The 25,957-nt window shown below is 39.4% G+C and overlaps 1 protein-coding gene across 3 annotated transcripts in view; it reads right to left on the reverse strand.

Annotated features, from left to right (window-relative positions):
* LOC111236264 (oxysterol-binding protein-related protein 7-like) overlaps positions 1-25,548 on the reverse strand; it is a 30,857-nt gene extending 5,309 nt beyond the window's left edge. Inside the window, exons 1-14 of one of the 3 annotated variants that reach the window (XM_022764937.1) lie at positions 25,461-25,548; positions 12,101-12,320; positions 11,376-11,519; positions 11,140-11,193; positions 10,900-11,013; positions 10,460-10,627; positions 9,613-9,754; positions 9,325-9,443; positions 8,889-8,978; positions 8,145-8,301; positions 5,148-5,281; positions 4,192-4,284; positions 3,771-3,951; positions 3,554-3,628 (exon numbers count right to left, since the gene is read on the reverse strand). In XM_022764937.1, coding sequence (XP_022620658.1) covers positions 3,554-3,628; positions 3,771-3,951; positions 4,192-4,284; positions 5,148-5,281; positions 8,145-8,301; positions 8,889-8,978; positions 9,325-9,443; positions 9,613-9,754; positions 10,460-10,627; positions 10,900-11,013; positions 11,140-11,193; positions 11,376-11,519; positions 12,101-12,268 — 1,639 coding nt within the window. In that variant the 5' untranslated portion in view covers positions 12,269-12,320; positions 25,461-25,548. Of the gene's footprint in view, positions 1-3,553; positions 3,629-3,770; positions 3,952-4,191; positions 4,285-5,147; positions 5,282-8,144; positions 8,302-8,888; positions 8,979-9,324; positions 9,444-9,612; positions 9,755-10,459; positions 10,628-10,899; positions 11,014-11,139; positions 11,194-11,375; positions 11,520-12,100; positions 12,321-13,903; positions 14,116-25,460 lie in introns of those variants that run through there. The other 2 variants (XM_022764936.1, XM_022764938.1) reach the window with 2 other exon arrangements.
* Between the last annotated feature and the right edge of the window lie 409 nt (positions 25,549-25,957).

The raw sequence follows: 25,957 nt of genomic DNA on the forward strand, positions 1-25,957 counted from the left end.
AATGCTAGTACATAGCATTTTGCAGTATATTAGTGGGGGGCAGTGGCGGCTGCTGGTCTTATAATGAGGGGAAGCTCATTTTCGGCCTACATCATAAAATGTGTCCGTTTATTTATATGTAAATTCGAAGAGTGACAGAAGAGAGTTGCCAAACACAACGCTAGTCGTTTTTAACAAAGACAAAGTCGCTGAGGATCAGTAACGTCTCCAGATCAACTCCGAACAACGGAATGAAAAACTTGAAAAGTGCTCCGGTGGATGCTTATACTTCAAGATCGCTGATTCGCTCATTTCGCTGTCAATCAAAAAGGGACTCAGCCTCAGACAGATCATCCAATCATCATGCAGAAGCCGAGCGTCCGGGCCAGCCCACTGCCCCATAGACCCCCAGAGATGTTTTTTGTTGATTGATGAAAGACATTAATTCTACATTGTTGTTTTTTGTCTGACGACGGAGAAAATAATGCACACAAAAGTAGAACTCCTGGCTCTAAAGTGTACCAGATATGGAATTAAATAGAGCCCGACCGATATTGGATTTTTGGGGCTGAGGGTGATATTAGGGAGTAAAAAAATTCTGTATATATATAACACTTGTGAAAATGACATGTAATGAAAGCAGGATATATATACAGTTTAACAATAAACTTTATTGTCCAATATGACATCAGTGCACTGAAATGGTAAACTTCACTGGAAATTAAATAAAATAACTATAAAAATAAATAAATAACTATAAATCAAAAACAAACCAAATATGTTATAAATATATAGATATATATATCTATATCTCTATCTCTATATCTATATATATAATGAAAACAAAGGATCAAATATACATAAAATGCTGCCTATGTAACTTGACAGACAAGGAGTACGTTCATTCGAGTGGATTGAGACACCAGAGCAAGTGAAAAGAGTAAAGGTGGAGGACTGGTTCTGTTTGTAAACAATAAATGATGCAACCCCGGTCATATCACAGTGAAGGAGAGGATCTGCTGTCAGGATATTGAATTCTTAGACCATACTATGTACCGAGGGAGTTCTCTCACATCGTCACAATTGTTGTTTACATTCAGCCAAGAGCGGAGCCTGTAGTCGCGTGTGACATCATTCACAAGACTGTTGCGAGAGTAGACCCAGCACCCTGATGCATTTATTGCAATATCAAGGATTTTAACCATGTCACTCTCACCTCTCATCTGACTGGCTTCGCTCAGTATGTTGACTGTCGCACAAAGGAAAATGACACTTGATCTGTTGTATGCAAATGCCAAGGAGGCTTACACTGTTTCAGCCCTACCACCATCTCTGGTAAATCAGATCATAATCTGTTTTTTCTTCAGCCTTTCTACAAAACCTGTGTACTGAGGCAGGCTGTAACCACCTGCTCATTCAGGAACTGGACCCCGGAGGCCCGTGAGTCTCTAAAAGACTGTTTTGAGTGCACAGATTGGAATGTACTGTTGGAGTCACAGGAAAATGATAATAGCAAGGACACTGACCTTGATAGAATGGTCGAATGTACCACAGACAACATTAACTTCTGTATGGACAATGGACCAGCAAGGACGGAGACAGGGAGAAGCTCAGGTGTGTGCAACATCAGCTGAAGAGGAAATTAAAGCAGGCGGACTACTACTGTAGAGGACTACAAAAAGAAAGTGGAGAGGAAGCTGCAGCACAACAACGCCAGAGAGGTGTGGAAGGGAATTAGGACCATCACTGGCTATAAAGAGAAGAACAGCCAGGCAACGTCAGGTGATGTGGACAAGGCCAATGAGTTCAACCTGTTCTACAATAGGTGTGCCACAACCTCACCTGTTCTCTCTCCCACTGCTTCAGCGGCAGCGTCTCCTACAGCATCTCCTTCACAACCTGACACTGCAACTGCAACTCCATCCTCACTCACTCAAGTCTCCTGTCCTTTACAGTGGAGGAGGTGAGGCCAGAGCTCAAGAGGCTACGTCCTGTGGCTTTACAGGCTCGGAGGTGTGTATCCGAGGCTGTTATAGCACTGTGCAGCCCAGCTGGCTGAGCCTCTCCAGAGGATCTTCAACTTAAGTCTACAAACAGGGAGGGTCCTAGTCCTTGTGGAAAACATCATGTCTTGTTCTGGCTGTGATAAATGACTACAGACCGTTAGCCCTCACATCACACGTCATGAAGACCCTGGAGCAGCTGCATCTCCACCTTCTGAGGCCACAGGTTGAACATGTACCCCTACAGTTTGCCTACAAGGAACATATTGAATTGGATGATGCCTTCCTTTACATGCTCCACCGAGCCCATTCTTACTTGGATGAGCCAGGTGGTTACATGAAGATCATGTTCTTTGATTTTTCAAGTGCATATAACACCATCCACCACCCCCTCATTCTTAAAGACGAGCTTGAAGGGATGGGGTTGGATCCCTGCTTAACGTCCTGGATTGTGGATTACCTGACAAGACAGGCTGGGTAACTGTGTCTCAGGGACAGTGATTAGCAGCACTGGGGCTAGGGTTAAATACAACTCTGAGTCCTACCACATCCAGAAATACTCGGATGACACAGCTATTATGGCGTGTATCAGAAACGGGCAGGAAGAGGAGTACAGAGAACTGACAATGGCCCTCAGTGAATGGAGAGAGAAGCCTCCTTCTGAACACCTCCAAGACCAAGGAGATGGTCAACTTTCTGAGCTCTAGGCCCACCCTTCAGCCAGTCAACATTTGAAGGAAGGACATTGAGGAGGTGCACACCTATGAATGCCCAGGTGTGCACCTGGACAGTAAATTTCCAGACTGGTCCCTGAACAGGGATGTCATCTACCAGGAGGGGCAGAGCTGGCTCTTTTTTCCTCCGGAGGCTCAGGTCCTTTCACGTCTGCATTGAAATGCTGCACATGTCACATGTCTGCATCAGTCAGTGGTGGCTAGTGTCCTTTTTTGCTGCAGTCTGCTGGAGCAGCAGCATTTCTGACATGAAGACAAATAGACTGAACAAGCTGATCAAAAAAAGTGGGTCTGTGCTTGGCTAACTTATTATTATTATAAATTCTAATGAGCTGTTCGACACCTGAATTTCCCCTAGGGGATAAATAAAGTATCTATCTATCCATCCATCTAAGTTTAAACCTGCACCTCTTGCTTGAGGTGCTTCGCATTTTGCTTTCAAATTGTGATCATATTGTGTTCTTTCACCGCTGAGCCTGTTCTCTCTCTGTGCCATCAGGAAGCAGCATCTTGTTTTACTAGTCCAGTTGAAATAAGTGAGCCACGCTTCCAAATTGAAGAACTAATGATATTATATCTGGCTACAATAAGTGTTGTTTGCAACTCCGATCTGCAGACGTCACCCAAAATAGTTCATATTAATTTATTACAACATAAGACTTCAGGTCAATAACACTATATATGATGTGCATGAAAAGCTCCAAGTGTCAGTATAGTTCTGTGAGCTATGTGAATCCTGTTCTTAAAGTCATGTCACAGTATATAGTATGCAGTACACAGCAGACATCACTGCACTCATTCACAACATAAATGAGCCAACACTAGTGGTGGTGTTACCAGTATCAGTGGGTACTGAGTTGAGTTTGTCAGGAGCGCTGTTCAGACTGGCTCTGTAGTTGAGGGTAGCAGTGGCTGGAGGAGGAGGAGAGGACAGAGTCAGTCATTCATTCCATTTAAACTTTATCTACTGTCGAGTTAGTCAGAAAGTGTTGGAGTGTGATTGGGCAGGATGGTCTGACTGCAACAGATAACCTGCTGCAAGGTAAACACTCACTATGTCCCTCTTCTGGCTCTGAGGTGCTGGTGGTGGTGATGTCACTGAGGCCTGACTCATCCGAAGCCTCGGCCTCTGACGAGCTTTCGCATACAATCACCTCACTGGCATCAAAATACTCTGCCATGGACTCTGCCACTGATGGCGCACGATGACTGTGACGGCCCATAGATGGTGTCCTCTGCAAGGCAGCAGAGAAGAAGAGGGACAGCAAAGAGGAGAAAAGGGTTGGTGGTTCAAACTAAAGTCTTTGCTTGAAAGAAACAAATAAGGTACAAAGGTAAGAAGTGGAGACAGATCCGTAGCTAACAGGCATGTGTAGACACATATGATGAGACATGCAAAACAGATCAACAGCAAGATCATGAAATTGCCATACACAATAAGACAAACTGACGTTCACACACAACGCAGTACACACCTGGTCCGGACAGACAGTGCAGAAGGATCCCTCAGTAGAGTCAGAGGACAGGGAAAGTGAATGGACTTTGGTCAGACGTGACTGTATGTCAAGCTATACACATGCATGGATATGCACACACATACACAGCCATGCAGGACACAAGAAGAGGAAGCACAGAAGAGCAAAAATACATGATCAGAATATCATGCAGACTCCATAGCATTCACACAACGCATGGTGTTGATCATTGTGTCACTCTATTGTCTGACTGTTAGCAGGGTCAGAGGATAAAGCTGCATCCAACAACCCCTGATGTGTTCTCCATGCAGAGAGGAGAGCAGGAATGAACCGACTTGTTGACTGTTGAGTGCATCGCTCATAGTGAGAAGTTACATCAACTCATGTCCCCTTTGTTCAAACGTACAGTAACATGCAGCACGGACAGAAAACAGGGCAGGCAGCCAAAGAAAAACCTCATGCAACACCAAACAAGAAGGGTTACTGAGCACCGTCAGTTTGACAGCAGGAATAAACAAGCCCCACCACGGATGCAACTGCTCAGTTTCAGTGAGTGACAACGATCCTGTTATTTGTGTCATTGTGTATGTGGAAAGAGGGAATGAAAGACTTAAGGTGTTGTCCTTCAGGTTGCACCTGTGATAACTTAAGCCCGTCTTGTCTAGAAACAGCCCAAACCTGCTCAACAGTTTCACTCAGCCCTCACCAACAGACACTGAGGGCTTGGCCTACATTGTATTTTGCAGGTCGATACTTAAATTTTTGTGCCAAATTGTGTTTTATGTTGTTCTAGCTCTGGGATTCCAGGAGGAAAAGTAAGAGGTGGTGGTGAAGAAGTGAACAAAGAGGTAAAGAGAGATAGATTTGTCATGTTGTGATTTAGAATTAATGCTTTTGGCAGCAGCTCATGGCTTTGTGTGTGTGTGTGTGTGTGTGTGTGTGCGCGTTCATGTTACTTCAGACAGTGTGCTGCACAGTGTGGCGAGCTGGTGAGAGGTGTTCTGTCTCAGGTCTGGACCAGTCCAAGCCTCCCTCAGTCTCTCTCTTTCCAAGGATAAAACCTCGTGAATGGATGTGAGAGAAGAATGAACTGCAACACAACAAACACAAAAACACTTCCTTAGAGGGTAATTAGCAGCACATTACAACAGAACTCTACTGTAAACTGAAGTGAAAACCACCATCAAACTGTGGTTGTTTTTACAGTTTGTAAGTGATAAATCAAACAGTTGTTACTGAGTAGTTCCTTAATTTTTACAATACAATATATTCCCTACCAAGAAATCATACAGAGCAAGTTTCCAAACAAGTATTTTAATCATAATATCCAGGCCACATATATATAAATAATCACATCCATGTTATTTTCGGATAAAATGATATTCTGTTCATTACCCTTATTTTTTAAGTCATTGTCATCACTCAATGACTTAAAAGAATAAGTGTAATAAACAGAATATCATTTTAACTACTCTCTAACATTTAACAATGGATCTATGTGGAAAGGCAATTACACAAAATACAAACTGCTTTTATATTCTTAAAAAATCATTTGCATATTTACAAAACGCTCCAACCTCTGACAACAATGATACATTGTTTAAAAATGTATGCCACTTGCAGAGCAACAATATATTACTGATGTTTGACACACTGAAAGTTACCTTGACTGATTCAATCCATATTTCTCCAAGCAGATTTGTCACGTGTGTCGATGGGCACAGCTGTAAAGTTACAGTCCTACACTCCAGCGGAGATGGAGACTTCCACGGAACGGTTAAAAAGAAAAAAATATCCCAAGCTCAGCGGAGACGCAGCTTCATTCCAGCACAGCATCACAACGCAGGTTGCATTTGTTTCAAAACTACCTTGATAGGTAGTATGATGCTAACTGCCAGTCATCTGTATCTGTTTAACCAGTCATCTGAGCGCATATCCAGAGCTGCAAATTAGTCAGCGTTAGCATGCTTGCTGTTAGCTGATGCTGCCATGAAAAGTCAAGGTATGCGGGAGCGATCATCTTTGATGGAAATTGTCAGGAGTAAAAATTATCTGACCTACAATACGGTAGCACTGCCACACTACACGGTAGTCATTAACTTTAATTAAGTGTTTGGAAATTCCTTTTTTCATTTTTCCTCATTGAATGGAAGAATGAAGAAAGTCAGTCAGGTGGCAGGAAGAAAAGGTAAATATTTTCAAATAAAAGCCAAGATGATAGCGTGGTCATTCTATAAAGTCATGTTTTCATGTAAAACCTAAGCAAAAAGGAGTGTATGTAGGGATGGGCGATCTGGCCAAAAGATAATTTTACTATCTATTTATGTGGAATCGCAAGCTGTGACCAGAATCACGATCTGCATCGTACGTCTGCTCTGGTTTTATTGTGAAAGTCCCGACTGGAAGTTAGAAATTTGTATCTTTCCGCTACTCTTTCGCTTTTTTCAAATGTTTGTCTTCTCGCGGCTACTCTTCTGCCATAATGCTGTAATCCGTTTACAAATTGTGTCACAACCAACCACACTTTTGCTGAGTTCATAAGGAGTATTCGTTTGGACAGCGCTGTTATTTATTTATGAGGTGCTCTTCCCGCGAGCAGACTGTAATGCCACACACTACCTTTCTTCATTCTTCAAGTCATCAAGGAACTGCTAACGCTAACTAACTTGTGGCGGCTCTTGATATGCGTGTCTGATAGGTAGTATGATATAAACCGCCAGTCATCTGTATTTGTTCAACAGTTTTGAAACTAATACAACCTGCGATGTGATGCTGTGCCGGAATGAAGCTGAGTCTCCGCTGAACTAGGGACAATTTTTCTTTTTTACCGTTCCGCTGAAGTCTGTCATCTCCGCTGGAGTGTAAATGTGACAAATCTGATAGGAGAAATGTGGATTGAATCAGTCAAGGTAACTTTCAGTGTGTCAAACACTGCAAGTGGCATTCATTTTTAAACAATGTATTATTTTTGTTAGACGTTGGAGCGTTTTGTAAATATTCAAAATGATTTTTAAGAATATGAAGGCAGTTTGTATTTTGTGCAACTGCCTTTCCACATAGATCCATTATTAAATGTTAGAGATGAGTTAAAATGATATTCTGTTTTTACACTTATTTTAAGTCATTGTAATCACTATTGATCAGGAAATAACGTGGGTGTGATTATTTATATATATGTGGCCTGAATATGTTTAAAATACTTGTTTGGAAACTTGCTGTGCGTGATTTGATTGTAGGGAGTTTATTGTGATATAATGATGAAGTAGCTAATGAAGGAACTACTAGTAACAACTGTTTGATTTATCACTTACAAGCTGTAAAAACAATCACAATTTGCAGGTGGTTTTCACTTCAGTTTACGGTACAGTTCTGTGTGTGTTGTTGCTGCTAATATGCTGCCAATTACCCTCTAAGAAAATCAAATTAGTGTGTAACAGTGGGAAATAAAGATTCAGTGCACTGGCAGCTTCCAAAGCCGAATGTGTGTCAACATATTGGAGTAGAAACTATTGGTATGTACAACGTGCACGGGACTACGGACAACATCCAGACTACAACGGACAGATGAAGGAGCACCCACATGTCACTCGATGTGCTTTGACTTTAGTTTCTGGTATAGTTTTCTTTTAATGAGCAACTAATGATCGTAAGGAAAGTGAAACGATAACAGCCGCATAATATAATAATGCATTACACTCCTCTAATTACAGCTGTCTAATGAAGGGATAGGTCCATGATGGAAGTAGTCAATGTGAAGTATTACAGCATCATTTGTACAACAGCTGTAACTGTAGCATATTTTGGATCTGATATGACATTGTATTTTATTTCTCTTTAGACTATGATCTTTTAAATGCTGTATAGTAGTAGGCTATATTTTCATTAATTAGTAGTATAATTTGGTGTAATAGGATCTAATATGTAATTATATTTGGTTTCTAATTGCAGCATACCCCTCTGGGAAACAGTGCAGATGTCCTGGTGGAGCTTCTTAGTCTCAGGTGAGGTACCATGAGGGTTGGACAACTGAGAGTAGACATAGTCAGGGATAGACTGAACAGACCCTTCCATACCAGAGCAGGCATTGGTACTCAGGTGGCTGGAGGTGAACTGGAGAAAACAAGACAGATAAGACGATGGTATGATACCAAACTGATAGTTACATCTTTTATTCATCAAGTTGAATCTTGATGAATAAAGGATGTAACTAACATTATGATGAATCATAACACTGCACTCAAGGTTAAAGGGATAGTTCGGGTTTTCTGACGTGGGATTGTGTAAGATATATAGTTGGTACATTACCTGCAGTAGATTCTAATCAGCGCGTTCACAGTTAGGAAAGTCGACATAACGGTCGGTTTTAGACATTTTTAAAAACGCCCACGGAAACAATACAATATCCGTAGGTCCTCCATAGGTGTGTTAAATATTCCACATGAAGCATACATTTAAACGGATATTGGATTGTTTCAGTGGGCGTTTTTACAAGTGTCTAAACATGTTTTTTCTCATGGCCCCTTGCGCAGCAACACATAGCTTTGCCACTCTGCCGGTGCCCCCGGTCGGCTATTCTAACTGGGAGCGTGCTGATTAGACTCTACAGCAGGAAATGCAATGCCTATATATGACTACTTCATACAACCCATGTCAAAAAACCTGAACTATCCCTTTAAAGTACTTAAAGTCAGTCCTACCATTCCCCCCATGGCTTCTACACGGGACAAAGTCCTGGAGTGACCAAACACTTTCCCCATCTTCTTCTTGGGTTTCTCCAGGGACAGATTCTAAAACAGAGACAAACAAGTTATAGCTCTTAAAAATACATGGTTTTCTATTGCTGAATATGTATTTGTAGACTGAAGTATAGATGACAGTATCTAAATCTAATCCTTTTTTTCCCCATACAGCGGTGGTAAAAAATGAACAGATTATCTCTATTTAATGCCTCCAATATGTTCAATCTACGTAATTTCTCCCCTGAAGTGTTATTTCATTAACATTGGTTCACTTGTTCAATTAAAGCGATAAGAAGACAAAACTTAGGTTAAACACAAGACAGTATATCTCCAATATTCCACTGAAATAATATTTGAGGAATCAGACATTTACATTTGTCACAAGAACGCTCACCTGCATGCTGATTCTCATCTCCAGGTCCATGTTTGTGATTGGCAGGCCTCCTTCTAGCCAATGGAGTCGCTGGATGAGCTGAGCCAGTTCTGTCAGCTCTGCCTGACAGCGAGTCAGGTCTGACAGACAGAAGGTCAAAAGGTCACAGTTTAGAACCTATGAGAAAACAGACGCACGGACACACACACACACACACACACACACACACACACACAAACACACAAACACACACAGCGAGTATGCATACACACACATTTATTTTCTGGATTTAAATATGGCGGTTCTCACCATTAGAGGTTGCATCAATGTCGTGGGTCTGCTGCAGCCAGGCTGACACCTTGCTGGTCACCTCTGGACGGGAGGTGATGGCAGGGGCGGGGCTTCCCATCTCTGGTTGGTACAATGAGGCTGAGCTGGCATAGTGAGTAGGCTGAGGGATGAAACACATCACAGTTAAAGACAGAAAAAATTTTGTTTTCTTTTTCTTCAGTTTTTCTTTTGAACTATAAAACAACTGTTATTGTGGACGATACTGGAAATAATGCTGGAATTGTTGTCCATTAATCGATCGACAGAAAATAAAATGGATCACAAGTCAAAACCTTGTATATGGCTGGACTGCGTCACAGGCTATTTACATTTTGCCTGATGTCAGCTGGTTTCAGATCTTCATCTGTTCTCTTCTCTCCTCCTCTCTGTGCTCACATATATAGTATTTTGATACAGCTGAATTCACAATGAAGCTGTTCTCATTTACATATTTTTCTGTTTCTGTTGTCATGACATCGAACAAGTTTTGTGGTCTATTAAGACTACATGTTAAACAGCAGTCACTTGCAAGCTGCTGCTTTGCTGCTGCCAAAATCCTGATTTGTGTGTCTGACAACATCAACTTCATTATAGTTTAAATCTTCTTGGATTTTGGCTGAAAATAAATAAAATTGTATCAAATGGACAGGATTTGTAATTACTTAACATTTTAGTGGTACTGACCAGGGATGAAAAAGGCATTTTATATAAAATTTCTGTGTCATTAGTGATGGCTCTAGAGCTGCACCCTTGAGGGGAAAACCTTTGAGTTACTACATCAGATATTTGAATTTCTGTTTTAGTTTGAGCAGAAATCTCCACTGACTGTTGCTCTGTTTTTGTGGGCAAGCGTGGCCATGGCTGGCAGGGCACTCTGGCCCGCGGAGAGAGCATGAAGGACGCCATGATGGACACTCATTGCCTCATTTTTCCGAAAAACACGATGGGCACACAGCTTGGTTAGCCAGATGTAGAAGATATCATGGCTCTTTGCCTAACAGGAAGGAATGGGAGAGAGAAAGCCAATTAGAAGATACATATGAACTGAAAAACAGGGGAACAAGGAGAAAGTGTTACATGTTATATGTACTTCAGATGAAAGAATGACCAGACATTTGGTTTTCAAACTTTATTCAGATCCTCTAGATTGTGAAATACATTTTTGGAAATGGCCATCGACTACTATTTGTGTCTTATTCCCACTTAATAATCCTGTTAACAACTCAGTGGTTCTAAAAACCATGGGAACTGCATTGTATCAGTTACCTTGAGATGGTAGAGGTTGTCTCCAGCATCCAGGTCTATGCGTTTGGATTTCTTGTTGATGGACATGACAGCCAGGCTGACGTCAAGAGAGCCATGGAGCTTCCCTCTCTGAATCTTAAACACAATGACAGAGTATGTTTTATACATTTCCTCTCATTACCTATTCAACACATTTACATAGATCTGTTAGGACTGTGGGCCAGCTTAGTCTTGGAAGCTATATTTCTGCTCATGACTTACATCTTGCTGTGTCTTTGAATATCTTAGAATTCCTTTCTCCAAAAGGAAGTATCTCTGAAACGGACCAATCATAGTTAAGTGTTACAAGGAAAACAAAGACTACCCATAGGACATTGGAGTTGCATCATGCTGACTGGTTAGAAGGTAGAACAGCTCTGCTATATTATTACATTATGTTAAACCTGTGTAAACAGAGCAGAAAAGTTCAGATGCTGTTCAATCTGTGTTGTGCTCACCTTGTGCCAGCCTTTGAGTGGGTACTTCCTCCTCTTCATCAAGTAGCCCTCACAGATCCCAGGGATACTGAGGTCCAGAGAGGAGCCAGGAACAGAACACATGTCCAGATGCTGCAAGTCCTCCATTACCTCCCAGTCACGAGCCTGTCAGACACAGAGAGAAAACACCTTAACACATTCACACCAACAGTCTTAGTCTTGACTAATTTTGGTTTATTTTGTAATAAAGTTGAAATGTTTTGAGAAACAAAGTAATTCTATGAAATGGAAGAGCATTTGTGCCAAGCAAAGAAAAAAATAGATTAAAAAATACTAATTGTAAAAAATAAAAGCATTCATTGTAGGTCAAAAGTATTTTGACCAACTATATAATAATTATTACAAACCACAAGGATTTTCATTTTTGTCATTGCTACTTCTCATTTTTTTCTGATGCTTTTCCAATGACTAGTAAATGTAAAGGTACAATAAACAGATCAATAATATCATCTGTTTTTAAAGCTACGGCTAATAGATTATAATTTCTAAGCTATTTTATGAACAAAAAAGTCAAAATATAATCAAAACTGTGAATCTGTAAGTGGCTAAAATGGTATAAATACAATACCATTAAATATAGTAAACAGATTAATACAGGCAGCAAGGGGTGCAACATGAACGTTATTTTTTCCACACACTCAAAACAAGTCGGTACAGTCAGATTTTGTACTTGTCAGGCTTGTTACCTGCTTTGACTGTTTGGAGGAGCCAGTGCTGCTGTTCCGTGAGTGGCCAGGTTTAAATGTGCTGGCTGGGGATTTGTCAAGGCCGCTTAGCATTGATTGGCTGCTGCTCAGGGGGGGCGGACACACTTGAGGGTCCATCAGTGTAACGTGAGGAGGAAATCTTTGCATGGAGTCGAAGGAACTTCAGGGCAGGATGTGTCTCATGGCAAAGTACAAGGTACTGCATAGGTCAATGAGAAGTGTCAACAGTACAGTGTTAAATCAATCATGAAGACAGAAAAATTTAATAAACTAACAGAAACAAAATCAAGTTCAAACAAGGTAAAACAATTCCAAGATAATCTGTGACTATTGTGAAACCTTGCTGATAATGTACTTTGCTATCTTAAGTTATTTAAAGTATAAAAAAGAAAATAAAAGACACATGCAATAAAACTCAGGATCGTTCCTGTTAAGAGAAAAGAGAAACCTTGCAAATATATCCTGGGTGTGCTCTGCATACCTTGCTGTGTTGTGCCTCACTTTTAAGTCGCTTTGGATAAAAGCATTTCCCATTTGAGTGAATGTAAATGTAATGTAAATGTTGCTACAGTTACATTATGTGTTTTTCTGATTGGAAAGTTTCAATCAGGGAATCAAGAAATGAGGAATAGCTATGATTTCTTTTTCAGCCTGTGTTCTGAAGCATTGTGTCTTAAGCCCAAGAGCTTCAAATCTTTGCAACGACAAAAAAAAAAAAAATCAATTTACACAAATGTTTTACATTCTTACCTCTCAACACCTCTTACACCCTTGTCATACATTGTAACCTTTAACTATATTAGGAAAAACTGTTTCTCATATTTTCTAACCCAGCTCATCATCAAATAAATCGTTCCTTAGTGGATGCACTCACCAAATGTGAAGGAATTATATTTGTCAAACAACTGATGCATAATAAAATGCAAATGCATAATAAGCATCAAACCATAGTCAACAGAAAGCCTGTTGAACATTCAGTGGCTCTTCCTGTTCCTCTGGAAAAAAAAAATGTCAAAAGCAACACACCGCCCTCCTCAACTGATGCCATTCCCTGTTCTCATTCAGAAGGTGACAACAGCCTGTAAAAGGAAGTGTTCACTGTTTAAATTCCAGTCTTAAGTTTTGAGAGGCTCCTACCAGATTCTGGTGGAAGTTGCTGAGAGCTGGAAGCCTTTATCACATGATATTGTGTTCAAGTAAATTGGGATGTTTTCCACTTCAGTTCAGGATGGACAATCGGACCTGCACCCCATCAGCTGCTATACCCTGAACCAAACATCAACTTGGTTCTTACTTTCCTAGTTGTTGATTATTAGATAATTTATCACTGGATTATCATTTATGTCTGGAGAAGCATCCAAATGCTTTAAAAATGATCAAAACACCTGATCATAACCCAGAAATAGAACGAACTATAGCCCTGAGCTACAACTGTTATTACAAATGGAGATATATATATATATATATATATATATATACATACACACACACACACACACTAATTTAGTATCTCAAAGTGAATTGGGCAATTATGGTAAACTTTGGTTAAAGTTTACAATATGTTGACATATTGAAACATATCCATATACCATTATGTAAAATTTCACATGGCATGTAGGCTTTATCCATATCACCCACCCTTACTCTGAAAATTAATGAAACAGTGCACAACAGCCAGTTACTGGCTGGTAGCTAACACTTGCATGTAAAACCATATAATGAGGGCACGGACAGCACCCTTGAAACTGAAGTCTTGGTAGCACAATAACAAATGAAACACACCTGTGTTGGCCTGATGTCTTAAGATGTTCCTTCAGTAGTCCACAAGAAATCCCTTCAACATTCTCTCAAAAAATAAATAAAAATAAATCACACTACAAAAAGATTGTCCTACTCAGCTTCCCTCAGTGTCAATTTGTCCTCAGTAAAACTTGCTCCAACTTTCCTACACTGAGAGCAATGCCACACCTCACTGACAATGTGCTTGTCGGACAAGTGCATATCAAAGCTGGCAGGTATCTGGGCGGGGCTGAAAGTAGAGCAGTCTCTCTACCTGACTGAACGTGCCTGCCAACTCCATAGTCATGACGATCAAGGATGTCAACAAAAGCATTACATTGCATAGAATGCTAAATTACACTTTAGATAGGCAACAAACTGAACATTTTTCTTTTATAGCAGAATTAAAAAAAAAAAAAAAAAATGTAAAAAAAAAAAAAAGTCCAATTCATAGAGAATACTATGTGCAGGATTCCTCTGTGCCATCGATGGACATACATGGACAAAATTGGACTGGTGCAATTTGGTCTGCTTGCTTCATATGTCTTCATTTCCCTGACAGAACAGTAACAGCAGCAGCACTGTCTAGCAGCCATCTGTCACGTTTTTCAGCAGGGGTGGAAAGAGTACTGGAAAACAGTGTCTTTTAAGTAGTACAGTTATTTAAAAGACATTTTACTCAAGTAAAATGACTTGTATAAAAATGTTCTCAACATACAAAGTCAGTTAAAATGTAATGAGTAAATGGTTCATTGTGTTACATTTTTCAAAGGGGTAAGGGGAGGGGTAAAAAATGTTGTTTTGAGATAATGATGATTATATGATAAAACTATTAGAACATATTTGGGCTACCAGGAATACATGCAGGCGTCAATCTTTCACCTCACGGACAAACCCTTTGCGTCACATTTAGAAATACACCATTTGTGTCTCTAGAATTTTTAAAATCTGTAGCAGCTGAATATTTTCTCAGCTGATATTTGGCTGAATGAGAAAATTCAGATTCTTTCTAAACTGCATTTTGTTTTCGCTTTTATCATTCCTCCTATCCTCCTATCATGTACTGTATAGTGTGATTATTTTCCGGTGAGGAAAGACAAACAATATCCCAGTGTAACAATGGGTCTATAATATCTGTAATACACATACTTTAAATATTCCAGGTCTCCAGGAGGATTTGTAGTTTAAAATGTCTTTGGGGAAAATGAATAAAAAGTGATGTTAAAATCACACAAGTGTCGACTTTGCACTGATAAATGCCTAATGACATGGCAACTGAATATCCTCGCCTTGACTCCTCGTCCTGTTTTGCACTCTGACTCTGATCCTCTCCATGAGCAGTCCTCTCTACCTCCTGTGGTTGTACTCCACTTTCAGACCTGACAAATTTTATGTATCTCGTCAGTAACATGAGTTATTACTTTTAATGCCTATGCCTGTGACAGCGCCAGCACCAGCCAGGGTCGGAGATATCATGTTCTGTCCCACTCTTGTGATCAAGGGCAGACTGGCTATCTTGAGTACCAGGAGTTTCCCTGGTGGGCCGTTGGACAACTAGGCCATTAAGTACCTCTTGGTTCTGTATTTCTCAACCTGCTGTAGCTTCTGTCTAGTTGAATGTCATATCTTTTCAAGTAATTTTTTTTCTTTTATTATATACATATTCCATGTGTCTAGCCTGGCTCCAGCAAAGTGGTGCATCCAAATCTTATTTTATTGCATCCATGATCTATAAACTTTTAACCCCCCGTCAAATATTTCAATTTGCTACATATAAAGTTAAAATTTTTACTGACTAATACAGGTGCATACTTTGTCTGGCTAAACGCTAAAATGCTGACAGTGGATCCTTCAACTATGAGTCCTACGTTCACTTCTGCTGTCAGTAAGCTGTGCACCAACTTTCTGCTGGGGAAAGGGAAATGTGTTGCAGGACTGTTGTATTAGACTGCATTAGTTTTACTTCGCTTTACCTAAGAAACTGCAAACCAAGTGTATATTCGTGCACACGCTGCAAAGAGCATAACTTAAATTTATTGGTTGCTTTCGGTGTAGTTCTCACCTGTAGCAGCATATATATGCATTGAAATACCAATACAGTACATAAACCTGCATACATGCCAGGTAGCATAAAGATGTTCTCTAATTTAAAAGTTTTATCATATAATCATCATCATCACATAAAACATTTTACCCCTCCTCTCCCCCCTTTGAAATTAATTTAGGAAACCTCATTTGCTGGGATTCAAAATAAGCAATATTCACCTGTTTGAACAGTCACAAAATATCAGGGAGCCACTGCCTGAAACGCAATTGCAGCTCTTTTCAGCAGCTTTGGTATTAAATATTACTGTATAGTATGCGCTCCACTGCAAATTCTTTAATTGTCAAGTAGTTTGAACTAAACAACGTATATAACTCCATTGCGTCACATTGTGTCAAACCAATCACAGGGTAAGCAAGAGGGGGACAAAGAGTGGCTGAGTGAATCCATGCACTGCACGGCGACACTACAATTAAGGTGATTTTTAAAAAACAAACAAAAAACTAAACAAAAAAACAAGGTCAAGGTCAAACCCTAGTTTATGTCTGGACCACCTCTGGTGAAATCCTGATATTTCTGATGTCGTCTGACAAAATCACCAAACACATCGATGAAAGACATAGACTGAGCTGTGATTTCAGCTGTATTTACTGTAAAATGATTACTCAGAGAGAAAGAAGAGACAGGCTCTTTTTTTTTTTAGGTTATTTCTTCAGGCTTTTGCCTATATTACAGTCTAATTGAGAGAGATAGAGAGAAGGGAAAATTGAGGAGAGAGACACAGACAGTACAAACACGCAGCAAAGGGCCACAGGCAGGACCCGAACCTGGGCCTCTGTGTCAAAAACTAAACCCAACTGACACACGCTCCACCAGATGAACCCCAGGGGCCTGAGACAGACTATCTCTCATTTAGTCTCTCATACAGCTCACAGCCTCCGTCTGGGATCCACAATAGTTTAGTCTTTATTTACTCCAGAACTTAACAGACTTTTATTAGATGCAGGTCTTTATGTCTAACTCCCTGTTTGATATTTAAAGTTGGTTGTGGAGCCTTGTTAGTGAGGACTTCTCTCTCTCTCTCCCTCCCTCTCTCCTGCTCTCTTTGCTGGCCGTGTCTCATGTTTAGTTATCCCTCTGCCTCCTTTAGTAGTAATGATACATGGAATGAAAGGAGTTTATTTGCTGTAATGGAACCGAGTTACAGTGTATTGGAAGCACTCCTCCTCATCCCTGCAATTCCCAAGCAGCTGGGAATCCAGAACAGCTCAGTAGACTGCCTGTATTAAGAGGTGTAACCCCTAGCCTCCAGTCGGCATCCATACACAATCCAGTGACGAACCAGGTTATACCCAGTTTGTTTGAAAAAAAAGAAGAAAAAAAATTGACTCTACAGACAATGTGACAAGTTGTCAACACTGCAGCTGTAAACACCCCCCTGATAGAACCTGTTTGCACCAGGAACTCAGTGACGAGGCACTCAGCTGACCAGTGGCAGAAATATGATCAGTATCAGTCAGGCAGTCAGTCAGTCAGTCAGTCAGAGACATTCCACATTCCTGCTGTTGTGGTCCATCCAATGTTGATTCTGTGGTGGGCTGCTATGGTGAGTTGTTTTAAAATTTAAATGGCTAAATTTGACTATATGGAATTAACATTACAGTTAACAACACAATTTTGACTGGTCGTAATTACATTTTGACTAGTCAAAATTGAATTACAGATATCTGCAATGACATCACTGAAAACAACATTCGACTCGTCAAACATCTATGACAATTGCAGATATCTGTGAATCAGTTTTAACTAGGCAGAATTAAAGCTAATAATATCGCAAACATCATTTTGACTCGACAGAATTGTTGTGAATGATGTTGCTCATGCGAGGCTTTCCAGGAGGAGGAAGAGAGGAAGAGGCTTTCCATTGGATATTCACCCAGCAAATTTGAACAGTGTTAGCAGAAGAAATGACGGTTGCAGAACAAGAACTTCGTTCACTTGAGAGTTGTGCTAGAAATTTCCATCATATGGAACATTTATTGTCTCCAGACATACGATTGTAAGCGGCTCCCACCTACGGCAAGCCCCTCCTCTTACTTGCCATAACTTCTGACATAATTACACATATCTGCAACATCAATTTGCTTAGTCATAACTCTATTTCAAGATATCTTTAATTACATTTTGACTAAGCAGAATGAAAGTTAAAGATATCTCCAATCAAAATTCATTTGAATATCTATGACTTGATAATAGATATCTACAATTACAATTATGACTATCCATAATTCCAGTTTGAGATATCTACAATTTAATTCTGATTAGTCACAATTGAGTTCAAGATATCTATAACATCGTTTTGACTAGTTAAAACATAATTTAAGATATCTAAAAAAGACAATATAGATATCTTTAATTGACGGGAGTTGAAGATATCTTGAATTGGAATTATGACTAGTCAGGATTAAAGTGTAGAGATCTCAAACTGGAATTATGGATGGTCATAATTTAGTATCCAGATTTGACATTGTGGCTACCTACAACTGAATTAAGGATATCTGTAATGAGAAACCCCATACACATGAATGGGAAAAGTGACGTAATTTGTCGAAAGAAGAATGAAATTGTGGATATCTGAAATGACAATTGTGGATAGGAAAAATGTCATTGTGAATATCTGAAATGTTCTTTTTGATTAGAAAGAACTGAATTACATATATCTGTAATGCATATCCAGACTAGCCATTAAATGTCAAAATAATACCTCACAGCTTATATCATAACCCAGGTATGACACAGAGGCAGAAGTTCAGTTCAACAATGAGAACAATGTGATTTGACCAGTAAACCAGAGAACAAGCAGGTCAGATACAACCCTGGGAGCATTATTAACACTATGCTTTGATCCATGACACAAAGCTATGCGTCAGTTGTAAAATTTGGTGTTTGAATCCTGTGAACTCAACATTGTTTCTCCTTGCTCACTGTGGCTTTCAAGGTGCTATCACAGACAACATATTCAGTTTCAAATCCGGTGTACAATGGCTAAATATGACTCTGAAACAGGGGTGATTTAAGTTAACCCATTAAGACCTTATAAAAAAAAAATGGTGCTGGGCACAGTGTCGGGGAAGATTTCAATGTCTCAGACAAAGGAAAAAAATTCTGGTCAAATATGTTTGTTATTGAGGTGAGGTTATTGAATGACATTGTCAAGGCATGTAAGTTTATAATATCTTATATTAAAAAGTAATCCATTTCATTCATCATTGTCATTAAACCTGCCTTGTTTCAGAAAAAAAACTACAGACTACATCTGTTCTCTCTCGCTCGTTACTGTTTGTTGCTATGGTTGGCTTGCTTTATCAAGCTGAATGAAACAAATATGGGTTAGACATATAGGCAAGTTTATAATAATAATATAATAATGCCATAAAAAATTAGGGATGTCCTGATCACTTTTTTTTTGCCACCGCTACTGATCATCTATGAGTGAGGAAATTTTATGTTTTGTTATGGCAGCTGGTTTAGCTGTTGATCAGACTGCGTTGTTTTGTAGTGTACTGGCATCTCCAACAGGCCACAGGTAACCTGATAAAGAACTACAAAAAGTCATCCTAATTCAGTTTAAAAACATGCTTTTCAGCCTATTCAATTGGCTATACAATTGTCTAATAAATAAAAGCCAGTATGTCTCAGAACATCAGCATTAATTACCATCTACCAATTATGTAGTTTTAATGAAAATTGGCCAATCATGATCGGGACTGATTGGGGCATCCCTATAAAATATTTTTTCCAATTCAAATTGTGCAACGTTATGCTTTTTAGATTTCAATGGCAAAATGGTGCTGCTGATACGATAGACAGATACTTTATTTATCCCCTAGGGGAAATTCATGTGTCCGTTGGCCCATTGTTGATAATAATAAATAAACAATAAAAATTTAATTTGTCCACTTCCTCTGGCTGAGTTGTTGTATAGCCTGTTGGCATTGGAACAAAGGATCTCCTGGACCTCTCTGTTCTGCAGCGCAGTGATGTTGAGATTTGCTGCAGCTGTAGCTTTATTGATCTGGTACCTTAACGGTACTCTTATCAGTTCTTAACGTCTCTTAAAAAGCCACAAAATGAAAATAAACATTAAGAACAGACTAATACTGCTTTATTTTTAATTGGTTTTATACGGTGGCCCTGACAGCTCAAAGCACTGCAACTTAAGAAGACAAACCCGCTGCTCAGAAAACATCTATATGCAAACACATGCGCTGCAAAAAACACAAGTAGAAATGTTTCCCAGGGATACTAAAATGTAATGAACCTAGCTGGGACTTGTTCAATGCCCAATTGTGACTTTTGAGGTTAAAAGCATTGAACAACAAGTGCAGGTCCATCACTCTTTTCTTTTCAAGTAATATTTTGCCTTAATTCCGATAGAGAGAGAGAGAGAGGGACAGGAAAGTCAGGGAGTGAGAGAGAGGCTGACGGACTGAGGAGAAGAAGAAGAGGGAATGAGTGGAGCACTAATTCGTCCTAATTGCTATCAGTTTTAATAAATGCCAGTTTATAAAAGTAATAGAGGTTTTTTTTAAAAAAAAAAAATCAGAAGCTGAAGCTGAAGCCTCTCCTGTTTTCTGTTCCATCCTTGATGGCTGCTGCTGCTCAGCTCCGGGGCCCTGTATGCATCCTTTCTGATCAAGGTTTACTTTTTATAAATGTGATCTCCAAAAATGTGTAAGGAGGACTGGAGAGGGTAATATCCTCGGAGGAAGGGGCTGTAAACATTTTAATAAACTATAAAGCTCCATAAAGCCGAGGGATAGTATTTGTTTGTTTACGTCCAAGCAGCAGAGAAACAAGAAGTGTTCTTTTTTACAACATGCTCTTTGCGCGACTCGATGCTGTAAATGCCTCATCGTTGGCAGGTATTTAATTGTCATTTTTGCCCTGTTTTCCATACAAGCTGTAGTCCACCTTGTTTGAACTGATCGAGGGCTGGGGCCCATTTATATTGGGTTTTGATATCCATCACTACTGGCGGGGTTGTACTGGTGGCATGACTGATTGCGGATTTTAAAAAAAAAAAAGGAACAGCAACATGACCTCACCTATCAAACATGGTGAGTTTCTGTTATGGCTTAGGCAGTGGAACTGGCACATTTGCATTTATTGATGATTTCACTGCTGACTGAAGCAACAACATGCTTCAACAATACAGGAGCACTCTGTGCACTCAGATTCAGCCAAATCAAAGCATCAGGTTTAAAACTCATTGGACAAAATTTTATCATTAAGGTGAAGAGGTAGATTATCCTTGACTGGCCGAGTAAGTCGTCTGATCTCAGTCAGACTGAACATGTATTCCACTTGAAGACCAGACTCAAGGCAAAGAGATCCCAAAACAAGCAAAAGCTAATGGCAGCTGCAGTGAAGGCCACAAGTACCCCTAGGGGAGGTAGAAAGCACCTGGTGATGTCTATGGGTCACAGACTTCAGCAAGTCCTTGACTGCAAAGGATTTTACCAGAAATGTTAAATATGATGATTCTTATCGACTTCATGTGTATCTGTCCAATTACTTTAGAAGCCCCTAAACTTTTGGCACTATGAGTGGTAGGTCTAATCCTAACCCTCTGCACAGTTCTTTTACTATCTATAGTACTAGTCAAAACAGTGCGCTCTGTAGGTGCGCTTGTGTGTTCAGCAATTGAAAAAATTTAGTGCCATAACAAAGTGCTGTTTTCACAAGAAGATAAACCGCTGAAAATATTCTACATGAAGTGTACATTTCAATGGATATTGGATTGTTTCTTGGGTGTTTTAAAAGTGTCTAAAACACGTTTTTTCTGCGAGGGCAAAGGTCAAGAAGTGGGCACAGCTCTACAATGAAGCAATGATGCAAAATAGTAAGTTATAGATCTTTATAAAGATTTTAAGAAATGCTAAAATGGGTCACCAAATATACTTGGGTAGCCGTTAACATATATGGGCACCCAGCCCAAGTTTAAGTGAGGGTAATATTGCAATAATGTTGTCACAAGAAGTTTCTATGGGACTGTTATAGCATATAAGTTTTGAACCAGGGTATACTGAAGAGGAAATAGTGCAGAGATGAATGAAGAGAAGGAGAGCAAAAAGAGGAGAGATGTTGCTACATAATGATTGCTGAACCATTAGACGACAGCTCATGGTGTGGATGTAAAGACATTACAAATAGTGCAATCAGTTTTTTTTCTGCCATGAATAGGTCATTTTAGAGGCTCTGTTGGAAGAGTATTAGCAAGGCAGCAATACAGTGGACAAACCTATCCGTCACTGAGCATCCTGGTCTCAGTGCTCTCTGGCAGCTACAAAGGAAAGTTGTTCCCATCTCCTAACTAGAATGTTTTCTCAGAAATATGGTGTGCTGGAGCACCTCAGTGGCTCACCTAATAAAACGCACACCACATAGGCTTAGTCCTGACAGCAGCGGCCATGGCTTCAGGTCTGAAGCCATGCCCCCCCCTCCCCCCCGAATGTCCTGTCTATCTTACCCCAAAAAAAGCAAAATGCGGTGTGCTTCATGGAGCAGAGTCTGTCTATTAGATGATTAAGAGTATTCACTTTCACAAAACTCTCCTGTCCTTACTGAATACACACACACACACACACACACACACACACACACACACACACACACACACACACACACACACACACACACACACACACACACACACGACACAGGATAAAAGGTGAAATGACAGAATCTAGCAAACTAGAATCACTGCCTCGTTGTTTGCCTTTAGCAACCAGCCAAATTGCAAGAAATATGGTCACAATCTCCCCTTCCTGTTACAGCATTGAATAATGGCAAGAAGTGTTTTTGCAGAACATTATGCTGTCACAGTGAAGTTGACCTTTGCGAATTTTTGGATATAAAATTTTATCATTTCATCATTTTATCCTATTTGACATTTGTCTTAAATTGTGTCATAATTAGCGTACAAGTGAGTTATGGCAAAAAGTGTGCCTCTTTGACAAATCATCTTTTGCCAGATCTAACGAAATTACCTCAAGGTGGTCTGGAGACATCACATTCAAGGGGCCAAAATTGTGTTCTGTGAGGTCACATTGACCTTGACCTTAGACCACCAAAATCTAGTCAGCTCATCCTGGAATCCAAGTGATAAGTGAATTAAGACAGCCAGAACAATGTATGGGTCACCTGAGGAGCCAGGAGACAAGGCAAATGAACAAGCATTCCATATCTACATGTACAACCTGAACTAGCCAGATTTCAGATTGTATCATGGATTTGTTATTTAGTGCTGTCTAGAACAATCTGTACTATCACACGCATATCTATGTGATGTCATTTCAGACAGGGCTGAGACCTGGACAGACTGGTTCTCTCTCTCTCTCTCTCTCTCTCTCTCTCTCTAGGAATGTGCCAGAGAAACATGCACAGGCTGTTTGGCCACAGTTCACTGATATGTTTACAAAACAGTGTTTACTATCCAACTTAAGAGGTCTGGCTGCAGTTTTTTCCTAATATGTTAAACAGGAGGGAAAAGTCAAGTGCTTCATGCAGTTTAAAACTGTAGCCTCCTGCAGTGAAGACAAGCAATGTAGCTGGTGATATGAATTCCCTCAGAGGCCAATAAAATGTATGTCAACAAAGGAGAGAGAGAAACAGAAGCACTCTTCAATGTCATTAACTTATCTTAAATTATTTTCTAATACCACCTAAACCACAGTTGTGTTGCATAATACTATGTTGTGGTGACAGACAGAGACAAAATGATTTATCATTTTACTTTACATCACTGACAACTATGAGGGCTATGTCTCAAATCTCTATTCTGTTTTGGCACAGTCTGAACTGTTCCTGTAAAACTAATTACTATTATTTCATTGAGTCAATCATTTAGTGTGCACCATAAAAATTGAAAATGCTCATGAGATTTCTTTTAAGAGCCCAAGGTGATGTTCAAATGTATTCTTTTGTCTGACCAACTGTCTAAAAGTCAAAGATGCTCAACTTCTTACTAGAAAACAAGCAAATCCTCTAAACTGAGATGCAGCTATCAGTAAATGTTTGGTATTTTCGCTTGTTAATTGCCTTACTGTGGATTTGTTATTTAAGGTCAGTTTGTCTAGAATAATCTGTACTATCACATAAAAAACCCACGATAAGGCAACTGATTATCAGAATTGTTGCTGATTCCTTGTATGTCGATCAGTGAATCAATTGACAAACTGTTAAATCACAAAATCATTTAGTCCTGACTTTTTTTGAACATTTTTTATTTAGGAAATATTCTTTTTCAATCACTTGTTTTTAAATGTGAAATTCAAGAACTTTGCCTTCTTTTGTTCAATGAAAAACATAATTTGTAGATGAGCAAGTATTTAACAATCAAAAATTTGCTATATTTGAGCAATCAAAAAAAATTTCATAACCCATTTTAGATATTGTATCTGTGCTAGTAACAAAACCTTTCAAACAAAAAATCCTACATGTGACAGGACACATACCTGTGAAATAGACACACCTTTGAGCATTGTGAATTATAAATGTAATTTCCAGGGCTTTGATTTGTGTAATTTATCACCATTGCATTCAAGTCACAGAGCAAAGCATCTGATTACCTGCATGGTTCCCAACATTATTTGAAAAATCCAGAGAGTTGTTAGCACAAGAAATCAAATCCAAACACTTCCTGTTGATCTCAAGTTAGTTCCATAAACCCCAAAGAGTATTTTAACCATCTGGATGAAAAAACACACCCCTTTGACTGCTCAAAAGAAGATTTTTAACTTGCTTCCCAAGCTGGTAGAAGATGGTAGCCAGAAATGACATTTGTACAACATGAACCATAATTTTAAATCTTATCAGTTCCATATTGATATTTGTTTCCAATATATTGAATTTCCCTACACAAATGATGTACTAATTTTAGCATGTATGAAACAAAAAAAACATATGTCATTTGTAGCTTGAGAAACGGGTTAAAAATATTTTTATTTGACGAAGTCAAAGCAACACTTTGAGTGTTGATCCAGCAGCAAACAGTGTTGAAATCTACCAAACAGGATAACACACCCTCCTGGCCTCTAGTTAAAAGAGGAGCAACACAGCGTGTATGGTTGGGAACAGGTTTGGTTGAATGGAATGCTCAAAAACACCAGCATTGGTGTGAGAAACACAATATGACACGCTTTAAATCTCCGACAAGGAGTTTTCTGAAGTGTTTCGTAAAAAAAAAATGCTACTGCGGTTTTTAAATAAAATGTCGTTTAGTTTCGTTTCTGTGACAGTCACATTTTTTCCAATGTTAAAAACAGAACCATTAACCAACCTATTTCACCTTGCAATGAAAAAGATCTGTTTGAACACGACTGAACACAATGCCCCCTGGCCAAACTTAACATAAAATGAGTTCTGTTTCTTTCCGTTTAGAAACTTTAACAGTAATGGACATTTAACTTGGCGTCAACTGTAAAGAAACATTTTTTCTTAACAAAAACTGACCTGTTAAGTTCTTAATGTGACGCTGAGTCTTGCTTGACTGAAGAGCACCTTCTGGACTGGTAATGTCCCTCTGCTTTCTACCGCGGCGCACTTTCTTTTCTTTTCTTCTTTTTTTTTCCTTTTTTTTTTCCTCTTCTTCGTCTTCCTCTTCTTCTTCTGAATTTCCGACAGGTTGTACACTAAAAAGCGTAATGCTGCCCTCCACAGACCAGGAATAGCTGTTTATCCTATATTTTTAAATATAGGCAAGTTGAATGAAGAAATTCTAGACTGCTCTATACCAAAATGTCGAAATTTTGACATTTTTTTGACACCTCCCTGAGTTACTGTTTCCTTTTAATTTACAAGAAAATACAACATGTTGGGCTGTCTCCAAATTTCCACACTGACAGAGACCTTCTGTATGTTTGGCCATTACTTTCAAATAGCTAGCTAGATCACAGTGCCCCAGTCTCAGTCTAGTTAGGACAACATCATCCCTTCTCCCAGAGTTTATC

This window comes from Seriola dumerili, unplaced genomic scaffold, assembly GCF_002260705.1.
Source record: "Seriola dumerili isolate Sdu_G_001 unplaced genomic scaffold, Sdu_1.0 BDQW01000609.1, whole genome shotgun sequence".
In the NCBI taxonomy this organism is placed as follows: Eukaryota; Metazoa; Chordata; class Actinopteri; order Carangiformes; family Carangidae; genus Seriola; species Seriola dumerili.